General features: G+C 47.6%; 1 protein-coding gene across 3 annotated transcripts in view; it reads left to right on the top strand.

Annotated features, from left to right (window-relative positions):
- The first annotated feature begins 468 nt into the window (after nt 1-468).
- The window catches only part of PTPN12 (protein tyrosine phosphatase non-receptor type 12), a 153,689-nt gene continuing 140,143 nt past the window's right edge, over nt 469-14,014 (top strand). For 2 of the 3 annotated variants that reach the window (XR_012903327.1, XM_075926702.1), the window contains exon 1: nt 469-810. Coding sequence is in view for 2 of the 3 variants with exons in the window: in XM_075926702.1 (XP_075782817.1) it covers nt 712-810 (99 nt within the window). In the remaining variant the exon portion in view is untranslated. The remainder of the gene's footprint in view (nt 811-14,014) is intronic. The other variant, XM_075926692.1, reaches the window with a different exon arrangement.

The following is a 14,014-nucleotide window of genomic DNA, read 5'->3' as shown; positions in this document are numbered from 1 at the left end:
CGGGGACGAGGGGTGTCTGAGAAGCCGAGTCTCACGCATGGGGAAGCGGATTGTGCTGTGCGTGTTTCAATGAGACGCTTAAAGAATCTCCCTCGCTCAGTGCCTCTCATCAGCCTGGGATATAGCCCTGGGCTGACTACAGCTCCCAGCATGCTCTGCTCCATCAGGCATTACACCCTGGGACCTGTAGTCGCCGCAGCGAGCCGCACCCCTCTTTGCGCTGTGCTTGTCTCGTTCCACTCACTTCCCCCCCGCTAGCTTTAATGGTCCCTCCCAAAGTTCCATGCAGAGCTTCAGGAAGGCCCTATCCACGGGAAACTGGAGGGGAGGAGAATAAAGGTTGGGCAGGCCGGAGACTGACGTTCGACGCAACCCATCACAGAGAAGCTGCTGAACGACTCGCCAATGGCAGGAGGCGGGGGCGGGGTTAGAAAAGGCTGAGGGGCTGGGGCCGCGCCTGCGCGAGGGGGGTGGGGGTGGTCTCGGTCTCGTCGCGTCCCTTCCCTAAGCGTGTCGGTGGTGGCGGCGGCTGCAGTGGGGAGGGGCGAGCGACCGGAGGGAGGATGGAGAAGGCGGCCGGGCGGCGCTGAGCCGGAGGGAAGTTGTGTGAGGGGCGGCGTCGGGAGGCAGGCGGCCTGAGCGAGCCGAGGCGGCGGGGATCGTGAGGGGCGGCCGGGGCTGGGGCTCCGGCTCCGCGGGGAGGGAGGCAGGATGGAGCAAGAGGAGATCCTGCGGAAATTCATCCAGCGAGTCCAGGCCATGAAGGACACGGACCACAATGGGGACGACAACTTCGCCAGCGACTTCATGGTGAGAGGGTGGGGTGGGGGCGCTCAGCGCCGGTCTCTGCCTGGGGGCCGCGGAGAGGGTCCCGTGTGGGCTGGGCAGGAGAGACGGGTGGGGTGTGTTCGCGGCGCGCGCGCCAGTGTGTATGGGGGGGGGGGAGGTGTAGCATCCCCCTGCGCGAGCTGCCATTGCACCCCCCCCCCCAGCCCGTTTCCCAAGCTCTCCTGTGGTGTGAGCCTGAGCCTGGACGTTGCCCCAGCTCCTGTTCGGGGGGAGCGGGCACTGGCCTGCCGGAGCATGCCCTTCCGATACCCAGCCTGAACCCTTCTTGGGGAGGAGAAGATAGGAGAGCGACTCCCCTTGAGTGCCCTCTCGCTAACCACGTCAGTCTGCTGCTTAGAGCCTGCTCGACTGAACCCAACCCCTTTCCTGGGAAGATAAGGAGCGTCCTGGCTAATTGGGAGGGGGGGGGGGGGGAGACGATCTTGTTCCTTTTCAGGATCTGTCTGCGGCCTCGTCTGTGGCGTTAGTGGGGGGGTCATGATGGCAATTTTGAATAGTTTGGCGTTTTCTGCCCTCAATTGTTTGTCATTGAACCCCCCTTTTGATCTTTTCAGACAAAACATGGTAGGGTGTGTTCTTGGAGGCTAGCATCCTTCCCTCAAACACCCCCCCCCCCCCAACTACAACTCCAGGCTGTATCCCTCGTCCTCTCCTTTGAGATCACTTCACCAACAGCCTTCCTGTGTGCATGCATGTGGGAGGAGAAGGGATATAAATCTAGATTAGAACCAGGTTTATTCACTGTTTATCTTTTTTTCTTTATGCTGATTATTAAAAAACTTGAAATGATTTGATTGGCTGAGTAGGTGATCTGAGCGGGGAACAATGGGTTTAGTTGGGTGGATATGTCAGTATGACTTTAAATGTTGTATAAACATTTAATATGGAAACATAATTTAGCCTGTCTCTGGGGTGATGGAATGAAGGTAGTGAGTTAGCAAATTGCATGTACAATATGTGGCTGTAGCCTGTTGTATTACCCTGTGGGATTTAGAATAACAATGTATTTTTTAGCCTTTTCAGATCTCATAATCTGATAATGGTCTATGAATAAAAAAATCTTGATGTAGACGTTACATCTGGGATTGACTGAAATGTGGGGAGGAGGCTGCGGATATTGTGCAAGACTCAAGGGCGTTGGGAGCACTTTCAGGTCTGAGAAATGGAAGAGGAAGTGGACTTTGGGAAGTAACTATTTCATACAGGGTGGGGGTGGGAAACAGGAATACAATTTGGAAAATTTTTTTATTGATCCTGGGAAAGCACCACTGAAATAACCATACAAATAGGGAAGGGAGGAAGAAACTACATGTAAAATCAAGATTGACTTAAGAGGCGTAAATTGTTAATTTGCTTCACTTTCCTGGAAGCAGTACATTAAGATGTAGTCTTAAATCTACTGGACTCCAATGCGTTTAATCTTTTAAAATTAATCTTGAGATTGTGAATAATCTAAAGGAACCCCTGTTTAATGCAAAGACTGACATCCAGTTACATTATAGTAGTAAAGTTTAGCATTGTTTTCCTAAACTAAGTAAAGGAAGTGTATATCTGTGTGTATGTGTGTGTATATATATATGTATGTAAGAACAGAAATGGAAAAATGTGCACATTGAATGTTGTAAACTGGATTGGAGTTAGTCTTTTTACAGAGCAAATATGTGACTATAATAAGAACTACTGTATTTTATAGCGACGAGGAGTCCTGTGGCACCTTATAGACTAACTGAAGTGTAGGAGCATAAGCTTTCGTGGGCAAAGACCCACTTAGTCAGATGCATGTGCCCACGAAAGCTTATGCTCCTACACTTCAGTTAGTCTATAAGGTGCCACAGGACTCCTCGTCGCTTTTGCAGATTCAGACTAACACGGCTACCCCTCTGATACTTGTATTTTATAGTACAGTTTTGCTATTTCATATTTGATCTGGCAGCTCCAAATTCAAGTTGCAGTGTACTAATGGATGCCAACTTAAAGTGACATAATTTTTTACTTACTCTTAAAGTAACTAGGATGTTAAGAAGTGGGTCTTTAATTGAGTAGTCGTTAACATTTTTATTGGCTACTTGATTAGTCAATAGGCAGCCTGGCTCAGTTCCAGCTCACACCGGGTCTGGGACCAAACCCCTCCGTGGCTCTGCAATTTAAAAGGCAGTAGGAGCTTGGGGCAGGCTGCTCCTCGGCTCCTCCTGTGTTTCAAATTGCAGAGCTTCAGCAGGGTTTGATCCCAGACTTGGAGTGAGCGGGAACTGAGCTGGGTTGCCTGCCCAGCTGGCAGCAGCCCCCTGTCCGCAGGGGGGTCCCAGTGGGGAGTTGGGACCCCCAATGGACAGGGGCTGCTTTGCAGAAACAGCCCCTTCTCTCTCCCCCCCCCTCCGCTGCCCCTGTCCATTGGGGGTCCCAACTCCCCACTGGGACCCCCCTGCGGACAGGGGGTTGCTGCCAGCTAGGCAGGCAACCCAGCTCAGTTCCCGCTCACTCCAAGTCTGGGATCAAACCCTGCTGAAGCTCTGCAATTTGAAACACAGGAGGAGCCGAGGAGCAGCCTGCCCCAAGCTCCTACTGCCTTTTAAATTGCAGAGCCACGGAGGGGTTTGGTCCCAGACCCGGTGTGAGCTGATACGACTACTTCCTTACATCCCTATAAGTAACATTTAAGGTTAATATGAAAAATTTGAAAACTTTTCTGTTGTGCATTTGACTGCACTCTGTGTTGCTATTTTCATCTGTGTAGTTGGTCATCTGCCCCTGTTTTATGGATCTTGCACATAGTAGCAAGCATGGAAAACATTTATTAAAAAAACCCCAAGAAAATATTGTAAAATCCAAATTCTCTGAGAACTGAAGGGAAGATTTACTACCTGAAAGAGCGCTCAGGCCTTCAGAAAAGGGTGGGAAGGACTAGATATAAAGTTCTTGATGTCCTTTTTAACATTTTCTGTTTAATTCAACTGCACATTCTTTTTCCTCAGAAATAGAGCTTTGATTAATGTGTTAAAGGGAAGTTGGGGAGCCAGAACATTGTAGTTATTGTATTCTAGTACTATATGGGGAGACTTTTCTTTAGCGTGTATCTATAAGTTATACAAGCTAGGGATATTAGTTGTTGGCTATTTCAGTAATCGTATAGCCACAAGAATTTTTAGTGGTTACATGGTTACTATAATCCTCCCCAGGAGTGGATCCAACAGCCAGTGCATTCCTGGTGAGCCTCCTGCCATTCTGCACTGCTGCCTCTGTGTCAGAGGCAGCAACCTGGGGTAGGAAGAGGAGCAGTTCCATGAGAAGAGCCAATTTAAAAATTGGCTCCCACCTGCTGCCCCATGCTGCTCCTTTGATATTGAGGTAGTAGCATGGGGCAGCAGCAGCTCCTGTCTGGGGGACCCAAGCTCCTCATGGACAGAGGCTGTTCTGGCATTCCCTGGAGCAGCCTCTGTCCATTTTGAGTCTGGGCCCACCACAGACAGAGGCTGCTCCACAGCAGCAGACCCTGTCCACGGGAGTGCTGAGTTCTCTGTGAGCAGAGGTTGCGCTGGCATTCCACCGGTCCCCTTCCCTGTGTTGCTGTCTCTATTGTGGGGAAGGGGAAGGTGGCTCCACAGGAACCAGCATTTGCGAGGATGCTGGAGTAATAGCTGGGTCCCCAGGGGTGCTGGTTCCCGCTCCCCCCCTTGCTGCCTCTGACACAGAGGCAGTGAGGGGAGGGGGGAGGTTTGCATGCAATCGTTTGGATTAACCAATAAGCCTAGGTTTATCAGTTAATCATTTAAATGGCTATATGCTAACATCCCTAATACAGACAATCCCCGGGTTACGTCAGTCCGACTTAAGTCGGACCTTTAGTTATGAACTGGGAGGGGGGGGGGGCTAGTGCAGGGTGCCTCCCCCACTGTCGCCACCTCCGGCGGCATGGGGAGCGCTTCCCTCCAGCAGACCAGGGAGATGTGGAGCTAACGCACCCCCCCCCCCCAGCAGACCAGGGAGACGCGGAGCGGCTTTTCTCGCCGCAGAGGACGCGGGCTGTGGGACCACCGAGACACGCCGCTGTCCCGCCACCCGTGTCCTCCGCAGCGAGAAAAGCCGATCCACGTCTCCCTGGTCTGCTGGGGGGGGAGGGGGGGACACAGTTAGTGCACCTCCCCTCCCCCAGCAGACCAGGCTTTTCTTGCCGACGCCTGGGGTAGAGCAGCTGGGGGGCTGCCTGGTTGGTCCCACAGCGCCGAGGTGCGGTGCTACTGGACCAACCCGGCAGCGCCCCAGCTGCTCTGTCCCAGGGGTCCAGATTCAGCCGCTGTTGAAACTGATCAGCGGCTGATTCCAGGAAGCCCCGGGCAGAGCAGCTCTTCCTTGGGCTTCCTGTAGTCAGCCGCTGGTCAGTTTCAGCAGCGGCTGACTTGGGAACACCTGGGGCAGAGCAGCTGGGGTGCTGCCGGGTTGGTCTAGTAGCGCCGAGGAGCAGCTCTGCCCAGCTGCTCTGCCCCAGGCGTGTCCGATTCAGCCGCTGCTGGTCAGTTTCAACAGTGGCTGAATCTGGATGCCAGTTCCGACTTACATACAAATTCAACTTAAGAACAAACCTACAGTCCCTATCTTGTACGTAACCCAGGGACTGCCTGTACAATAGAAGGGTGTTACCACAAGAATTCCATCTCTTTTTTTATATATAGTTTGTCATTGGATGGCAACTGCATTTTTTTGCTACATATATTTTACATAGTCACATTGAGGGGATGGAGAAGGGTAAAGACAAGGGGATGAGAGAAAATAAAGGGAGAAATTGTCTCTTCCTCTACATCTTCTCTCAAGTTTAAAACTAAAGGAATGTCTTGGGGTTTTTTGGGAGGGAGTGTTTTGCAGTTATGGACAGAAAGTACTGTTGCTGTTAAGCAGTGGCAAGTTGATGGAAAAGGAATTGCTGTTACTCATCACTCCACTTCCAAGCCAAAGAGGAATCTAAAAATAGAAGTGGAGTGGTGGATAAATGCAATTGAGAACAGTTCTTTCTTTTCGTGTCTTATTTCTTCTCAGAGTTTATGATACAGTGGTCAACTTTAGATTATTCAGTCAAGGTAAAGACTTTGTACTTCATAAATAGGTTTGAAGAACTTGTTTAGAAGAGAAGTTAAGGAAGAAGATGTGGATATACAGCCAGTCCCCGACTTATGAACACGTCGACTTACGACTGTTCGTATTTATGACCGACCTCCCATTAAGCGCATTTTAGCTGGTCCCCGACTTACGAATGTGCAGTCTGCACTTACGAACAGCGCCGCCGCATTTAAATGAATGGGGTCCAACTTACGAACACATCAAGTTATGACCAAGTGTTTGGTACGTAACTCGTTCGTAAGTCGGGGACTGGCTGTATGGCAGATTTAATTAATAACCCACAAATCATCCTGCGTGTATATAGACTTTAAAAGGCAAAAATGTTAGTAAATTTGACAGCCTAATAATGCTGCTGATATAAGTGAAACCATATCCCATTTTGGAAGGAGAAACTACAATCAAGCATGAATAATGGAACACCTAGGTTTGCAATATAAGACAGCTGACCTTTCCAGGGTAGGAAAGCAAGGAATACTTACAAGAAATGGTGTTAAACCAGGTATCGTTGGCTAGTCTTTCACAAAGAACCAAGTCCACTTGGAAAGAGGAAAGTGAATTGGGTTTTGATAATCATGCTTGCAAGATGAGAAAATACCAGTACTTTATGAACAGATCATTTGTGTAATGTTATTTACGTAGTATCTAGTTGTGAATGAACAATGTTACTCAGCATTGTGTATTGAAAAGAGGAGCATGATTGCTACTGTACAAACCTAGAAAATGTGGCTTCATTCTTGGTTTCTACAATCTAATACAATTTGTGGGGGTATTTATATAGTCCCACACCCACACTAGGGATGTTAAATTTTGATTAATCAGCTAAACAAGTAGTTGATAGAATTTCCATCAACAACTTGATTAGTCGATAAGGGGGGCACACTCTATCCCACTACGCAGCCGCCTTTGTAATGTACAGGAGCCACCCAGGGCTCTTGTATATTTCAAAGGGAGAGAGACAGGGGAACCATGCCAGCAGGGAAAAAAGCAGTCCCCGCTGGCGGGTTCCCCTCTGTGCCTTTTCCTTTGAAATGCACAAGAGCCTCAGGCATCTGTTGTACATCCCAAAGGGAGAAGAGGAGCAGAGGGACCGGTGCGAGCTGGACTGTTTCAGTTCCCACTCTTGCCATTTTCCCATTGCTCCCCTCTCCCTACAGAGATGGTGCTGGAGCTCAGGGAGGAACTGGCTTTTAACCTGGTTCTCCCCAGCAGCGGCTCATGCTCTCTTGCTGCACCTCTCTGATAGAGGCAGCAAGGGGCGGGGAAAGGGATTAGTGGAGTAGTTGCTTACATCCCTACCCCCCCCCCCAATATATATATTTGGGTGTTTGTTCAAGAACTCCTCCTAAATGCTCAGCTTTATTAGTATAATGTAACTGGCTGTTAGTCTTTGAATTAAACAATTAAATGTGTAAAACATTTTCCCTTGATATAGGGATCTGTATATAGTTACAAGATAAATTTTACATCCCTTGCAGTTTTATATTTTTGTTCTATGAAATCAGATCATTACTATAATTAATTGAAGTAGCTTATCTTCATTGTAGTGTCAAATTCAGGACTGCCTTGCAGCTTCTGCAACCCAGTTGATTAAGAGATGCTCAGGATGTTAGTCGATGAAAAATTGGCATATTATCTTAAAGAAGTACTAAATTGACTGATTTGAAATCAAGCCCATAAAAAATAAATTTAGTTTCTAGTGCTACACCTACTTCTTAGTCTCCTTGCCATTTTTTGTGTTTGCAGTCTATTCCTGTTGTTTCCTGTTCTTAAATCTCTTTTCTTCCCTATTGCTTAATGAAACACCCACATAAACAAAAGGACAAAGTGACTGATAAAATAGGGGTAATAACGAAATAGACTGTATTCAAATCTCCATTTAGAATTTAAAGACTTTCTTCTAAACTTAGATATTGCTTTTAAGAAACGTTGTTAGACTTCATGGAGGTTAGGTCCATAAAAGGCTATTAGCCAGGGGGTAGGAATGGTGCCCCTGGCCTCTGTTTGTCAGAGGCTGGAGACGGATGGCACAAGACAAATCGCTTGATCATTGTCTTCGGTCCACCCCCATACCCCGGGGCACCTGGTGCTGGCCACTGTCGGCAGACAGGCTACTGGTCTAGATGGACCTTTGGTCTGACCCAGTACAGCCATTCTTATGTTCTTATGTAAGTAATATTTTTGTTGTGTTTCTAATGAGTCACTATGCAAGAATATTCAAATACATGAATAAAGATTATGTGAATTGATGTGTTCATTTTACGTACAGTAGAATTCCTTTTTACAAACTGGGGATTAATGAGGTTATAAAATGCAGATCATAAAAATGAAAATTGTAGAAGATATGGTCTGTAACTTTATAAGGGGCTGCATGTTGCATTGCATCACTTTCTTCTTGGTCTTGAAACCATTGCCACTGATTTTCAGTGCACTGAAGACACTGGATGGTGAAGAGATGCTAATTTGTCATTCATCAACATTGGTTTATCTCATCTCCATCCCCTTCTTCCTCTCCCATGCCCTGGGGGGAAGAAATGATTTGTGTCATGTTTGTCTGTAAGTTGTGTTCATGAAATTAACGTTCTATTGTACTGTATACATTCCATAATAGAAGAAAATAATGCACATGATTTGCTATAAGCAACAGTTTGGAAACACTTTCCTGAAAAGACTGTTTCAATATTAATTTGTTTGTTTTGAACTTTTTGGTGCCAGGTAAAATTGATGTTAGGTTCCTGGGGTGGAGCGTAGGGTGGCAGGGGGAGCTGGTCTGCAAGGGAAGTCAGACTAAAACCAGCTCCCCTTGTGTACTGGCTGCCAGCCACCCCATGCTGCTGCCTCTGAAACAGAGGCAGCAGTGCGGGGTGGGCAGCAGCCCCTGTCTATAGGGGATCCGAGCACCCCTAGGACAGAGGTTGCACCGTGGAATGCGGCGCAGCCTTTGCCTGTGGGAAGGCTCGGAGCCCCATGGCCAGGGACTGCTACCATGAAGTAGCCTCTGCCAATAGTGGGCCCAGGCTCACCACAGACAGAGGCTGCTCTTGTTGATGCAGAGCAGTCGCTGTCCGCAGGGAGCTCGAACCCACTGTGGACAGGGGCTGCTACTGTGAAACAGCCTCTGCCCCGCCGCAGATAGAAGGTGCCTGCGGCAGCCTCCCATTCTTCCCCCACCCCTCACTGCTGCCTCTGATAGAGGTAACAGCATGGGGGGAAGGGAGGCAGGTGGCACCGCGGAGTCGGTGCTGGAGGGAACTGGCTTTTAAGCTGGCTCCCCCACAGTATCGGCTCTTGCTCCCCCTCTCCCCTTGCTGTGTCTGACACAGAGCCAGAAAGGGGGGGGAATGCAAGTAGTTGACAAGATTAACCAATAAGCCTAGGCTTGTCTGTTAATTGTCTAGTTGACTACTCTTTGACATCCCTAATTGATATACCTCTCAACTGTATTTTTCAAATTAAGCATTCAGTTACGTAGTTTGGAAGCTTTTCAGAAAAACATTGAGTAGCTTGTGCTTCTATCTGTTCTGTTTCGAGAAAGAAATAGTTGACTCTTTAAAAAAATTATTCCCTTGAGGATATATAAAATGAGTAATTCAACAGAATCAGAGGAGAAAGTAAGGTAGTGCACGGCTCTGGTAGGAGTCGGCTAAGGGTGCTTCGCTGCATGCTTCCACGTGCAGTGCCACTTGAGACATACTCTCCTAACTGGCATCCTGCTGTCTCTGGGGCTCCTGCTCCAGGTTGGTGCTGATAACCTTGCATGCCACAGTGAGCAGCAGGCTGGCAGGTTAAAAGAGCTGGTTGGCAGGATGCGCTGTGGAAGGTATATGCACTCTCAGCTAGGCTCCTGATGCATCCATGCCTGGCCTGCTGCCATGGGAAGGGAGCAGCAGGCCAAGGGGTCTTTCACACCGCTGCGGCCCATTTGACTGTAGCAGTGCCCCCACACAGCTGGCACACAGTTTCCTTGGTAGCAAACAGGAACACTGACTCATCCTCCAGCCAGGTAACATAACCCAGATCCCCCACCCCTAGGCCCCTGCCCTGAGCCCCCCACCCCACGCTTAAATTCCTTATACGTACTGTTATAGCACAATAAATGCTCCCTCTAATCCTTTCCCTCTGTGCGGATTTTTTTCCATCCATTGTCAGAATGCATTTTTTTTTGTGTGCACCACGAATAGAAACACACAGCCTGGTTGTGGGAGCTCAGCTAATCAGATGGGTGGCATTTGAATTTCTCCTGTGCAGCTTCCCAACTACACAGCTTGCAGGGAATGCTAATTGCAATTTCCCCCACCCCCCACCCCCCACCCCTTTCTCTGAATCCCCTCCCCCAATGGGAGGTTGACTGTACTATAAGAAATTTAAGTTACCCTCACTGCTAACACAGAATTAGCTTGAACCTATTAAGACACATAAGTAAGGAAGCATTAGCAGAGGGAAGATGCTTAAAACATAGATTCATGACTTATTCTTTGTGCTTTTATCTAAGAATAGTTAACAAAATCGGGTATGACCAAACATTGTATCTGTCTTGATACTAACAGAGGGTTCAAACTTGTAAGGGACTGAGCACTTAAATCTTTCTCAGAGTTCAATGGAAGCTGAAGGCATTTGTTTCTTTGTACAGGTTGGACCTCCCTGGTCCAGCACCCTTGGGACCTGACTGGTCCCGAATGAGGGAATTTGCTGGATCAGGGGAGGCCCCCTGCCACTGGCCTTCCAGGATACTGCTCCTCCCTCTGGGTGGCTGGGCTCCAGCCTTGCTGCTGCCAGCCAGCTGGGGCTTTTTGGGGACGGAGTGCCCCAGCCCTTGGGGGGCCATGATTTTGCCCCGCCTGGCTGAGGCTTCTCGGGGACAGGGCTCAATGGCTTCTGGGGATCCCATTGCTGCTGGTCCCTGCCAGGGCTTTCCTGGGACAGGGCTCTGCGACTGCTCTAGGATGGAGCTCCATGGAGACAGGGCTCATCAGGCCCACTGTTGTCCTGCCCAGCCAAGGCTCCCCAAGGACTGCTTCTGCTGCACCACGACAGACTCTGCAGGGACAGGACTTGCTGGTCTGATGGTGGGGCTCCCCTGCACTGGACTCACTGTCTGGCTCGCATTCCTGGCACCAGGGCTCTCTGATTCAGCAACATCTGTGATCCTGCTGAAGCATGGATGTTGCTGTACCAAAGAGTCCCAGATTTAAGAGATTCAACTTCTAGGATCTGACCCATAATTTATCACATAACTGATAATATTAACAAAGTTGACTCCTACAGTTGCTCCAATAAACCATGTGCAGTTTTATTATGTGTAAGTGTACATTAAATGTGTTTAAATTTTGAGGGCCAAAAATGGACTTACTTTGACCCATATTGAAGAACTTGCCTTGAATATTTCATCAAGTAGACATCCTGCTGTTTTGGGAGCCCGGAAAGGCCCAAAACAGTCTTAGGTAAGGTATCTATTTAGATATGCCATCACATGTTATCTCTGATTAGCATTAGGGATGTGAATCTTACCTTATTAGGTGAGGAGGGCTGCTCCAGCCCACTCCCCTCAGTTGCTGCTTCTGGCCGGTGTGAAGTGGCTGACTCCTGGTCTGCCCCTGTTTAATCAGTTAACCAGATAAACTTGATGTTTTACCTGCTAATTAAATGGGATTTTACATATCTAATTAGCAAGGTTTCAAAAAAAGTGTGCTTTTGGAATAGTTTCGATAGTTATTGACTGATAATTGACTGCTTTTACTAATTTGTTTTAAAAACATGTCTGTCAAAAGTGCTTCCAGTCTGACACACCCTTTGCTGTAATTTAGCTAAAGCTTCATTATGAACAATTTTAATAGGATGGGGCAGTCATAACATGAGCAGTTGTAAGGGTCTCTCTGCTAGAAATGTTAATACAATTTTACTGCTATCTGGAACAATATGATTGAATAACTGTTTCAAAAACTCATATGGCAGGGGCATCTGAAGCTATGTGGTATGGTATTTTTTAAATGTTGGCTATAAAATATAATTTCCTGTGGTGGTCCTTTTCATTCATATATTCAGCTTCAGTGACATTAGAAGGAAATCATTGCTGTGACCATTGTTTAAAACAGGGATACTCAACTTTGGAAGTCTCGGGAGCCACAGTGATATCCACAGCATGCCAAGGGCAGCAGCTTAAGTGTGGTTGCATAAATATGCAAATACACATGCAAATATTTATTCAAATATATGTAAATAGCTTTTCATACTGATGGGCATGAATACAGATTAAGGCAAGACTACACAACACGCAGGGCCCATTTAAGTCAGTCCTGCTGATATTAATAAAATGTAATATTTACCCAATTTCCATCTATATTACAGCACTTTTAATAAGCAATGACAGTCTAGGAATTTAACTACTAAAACACATATCAACAGAAGACCATTATATTGACTACTTTTTGTTTTGGTTTCACAATTTTAGCAAATCAAACAAAAACTGCCAATACAATATTTACTGAAATATAAGTACAATCAGTGTGAAGTTAAAGGCACTGAGACATTTTTGCCTTTTAAAAAACCTGTCCGGATGGCGATTTAACATGTGAAAACAAGGACATGACCGGGAAAAACTGGATGTATCGTAATCCTACCCAAGCACCAGTGCAGACCTTTCTCACTCCAGCCTCGCTGTCTGGGTCCGCCATCTCACCACATCTCTTGCTACCCAGCTCTACCACTGTCTTGCCATGTGCCTTGCTGCCCATCTCCCCTGCTGCCTCTTTACACCCCCAGCAGCTCCTGGGCATGTGCTGACACGGCCTGGCTCAGTGCAGTGCGACACTGTGCGCAGGGGCGGATATAGGGCAGGGCGAACTGGGCGGCCGCCCCAGGCCCCGTGCTTAAAAAAGCCCCGCGCATGCGCTGTGGCAAAGGCAGGGCCCCACGGAGTTACGCTGCCCGGGGCCCCGCAAAACAGTCATCTGCCCCTGACTGTGCAGCTCCACTTGTGGGGAGACGCTGCTGCTGTGGCTGATGCGGCAGGCGTGCTCTGCCACCACCTCTTGCTGCCCCCCTACTGGCTGACAGCTCCTGTGCACGTGGCTTGGCTCAATGCAGCGCTGTGTGACTTGGCTTGCAGGGAGGCGCTGCTGCTGGAGCCCACTGTGATGAGGCAGGCAGGTGGCCTGGGAAGCATCTCAAGACACCGTGGGCCGCGTACAAATGGGTGGCGGGTCACGTGTTGTGTAGCCCTGGTTTAAACGATGCACAGATGTGAATTTTGATGGGAGCTGGGTGGCAAGTATCCAGAAAGCTGCTGTGGTGAATTCCAGTTACTTTTTGGTATCATAGGCTGTGTAAAATCATTAAATTTAATCTTGCTTAACACAATATAACCAGGTGAAATATGATGGTCATAACTGTATGATAACTATGTAAGGCAAGAAGAAAAAGCATGTGGTAATAAAGAAATATAATGGGTCTATTAATATGTCATTAATGGAACCCTTGTTTAATTTATTTTCTCTCCTTGGTACCTTTTCATTTAGGATTGATAGTTGTTGCTGGGCAATGTGGTGAACGTTGTACTGCTTCAGTTTGCACTTTATCTGTTCTGTGGATGGAGAATCTGGAGTCGAATGATAATTTCATCCAAGAGGAAACTTTTAGATATTTTGGGCTAGTAGGAATATTTCTTGGGCTAGTAGGAACATGTAATAAGAAAAGCAAAAAAAGATTTTGAGGAACAGCTAGCCAAAAACTCAAAAAGAAATAACACAATGTTTTTTAAGTACATTAGAAGCAGGAAGCCTGCTAAAAAGCCTGTGGGTCCCCTAGATGATCGAGCTATAAAAGGAGCAATCAAGGACGATAAAGCCATTGAGGAGAAACTAAATGTTTCTTTGCTTCAGTCTTCACGGCTGAGGACGTTGGGGAGATTCCTGAATCTGCACCGTCCTTTGTGGGTGATGAATCTGAGGAACTGTCCCAGATTGAAGTGTCATTAGAGGAGGTTTTGGAACAAATAGAAAAACTTAATGTTGTTAAATCTCCGGGACTGGATGGCATTCATCTAAGGGTTCTAAAAGAACTT

The sequence above is a fragment of the Pelodiscus sinensis genome, chromosome 1 (genome assembly GCF_049634645.1).
Source record: "Pelodiscus sinensis isolate JC-2024 chromosome 1, ASM4963464v1, whole genome shotgun sequence".
Classification (NCBI taxonomy): Eukaryota; Metazoa; Chordata; order Testudines; family Trionychidae; genus Pelodiscus; species Pelodiscus sinensis.
The sequence above is the reverse complement of the archived record's forward strand: the minus strand, read 5'-3'. Positions and strand labels throughout refer to the sequence as shown.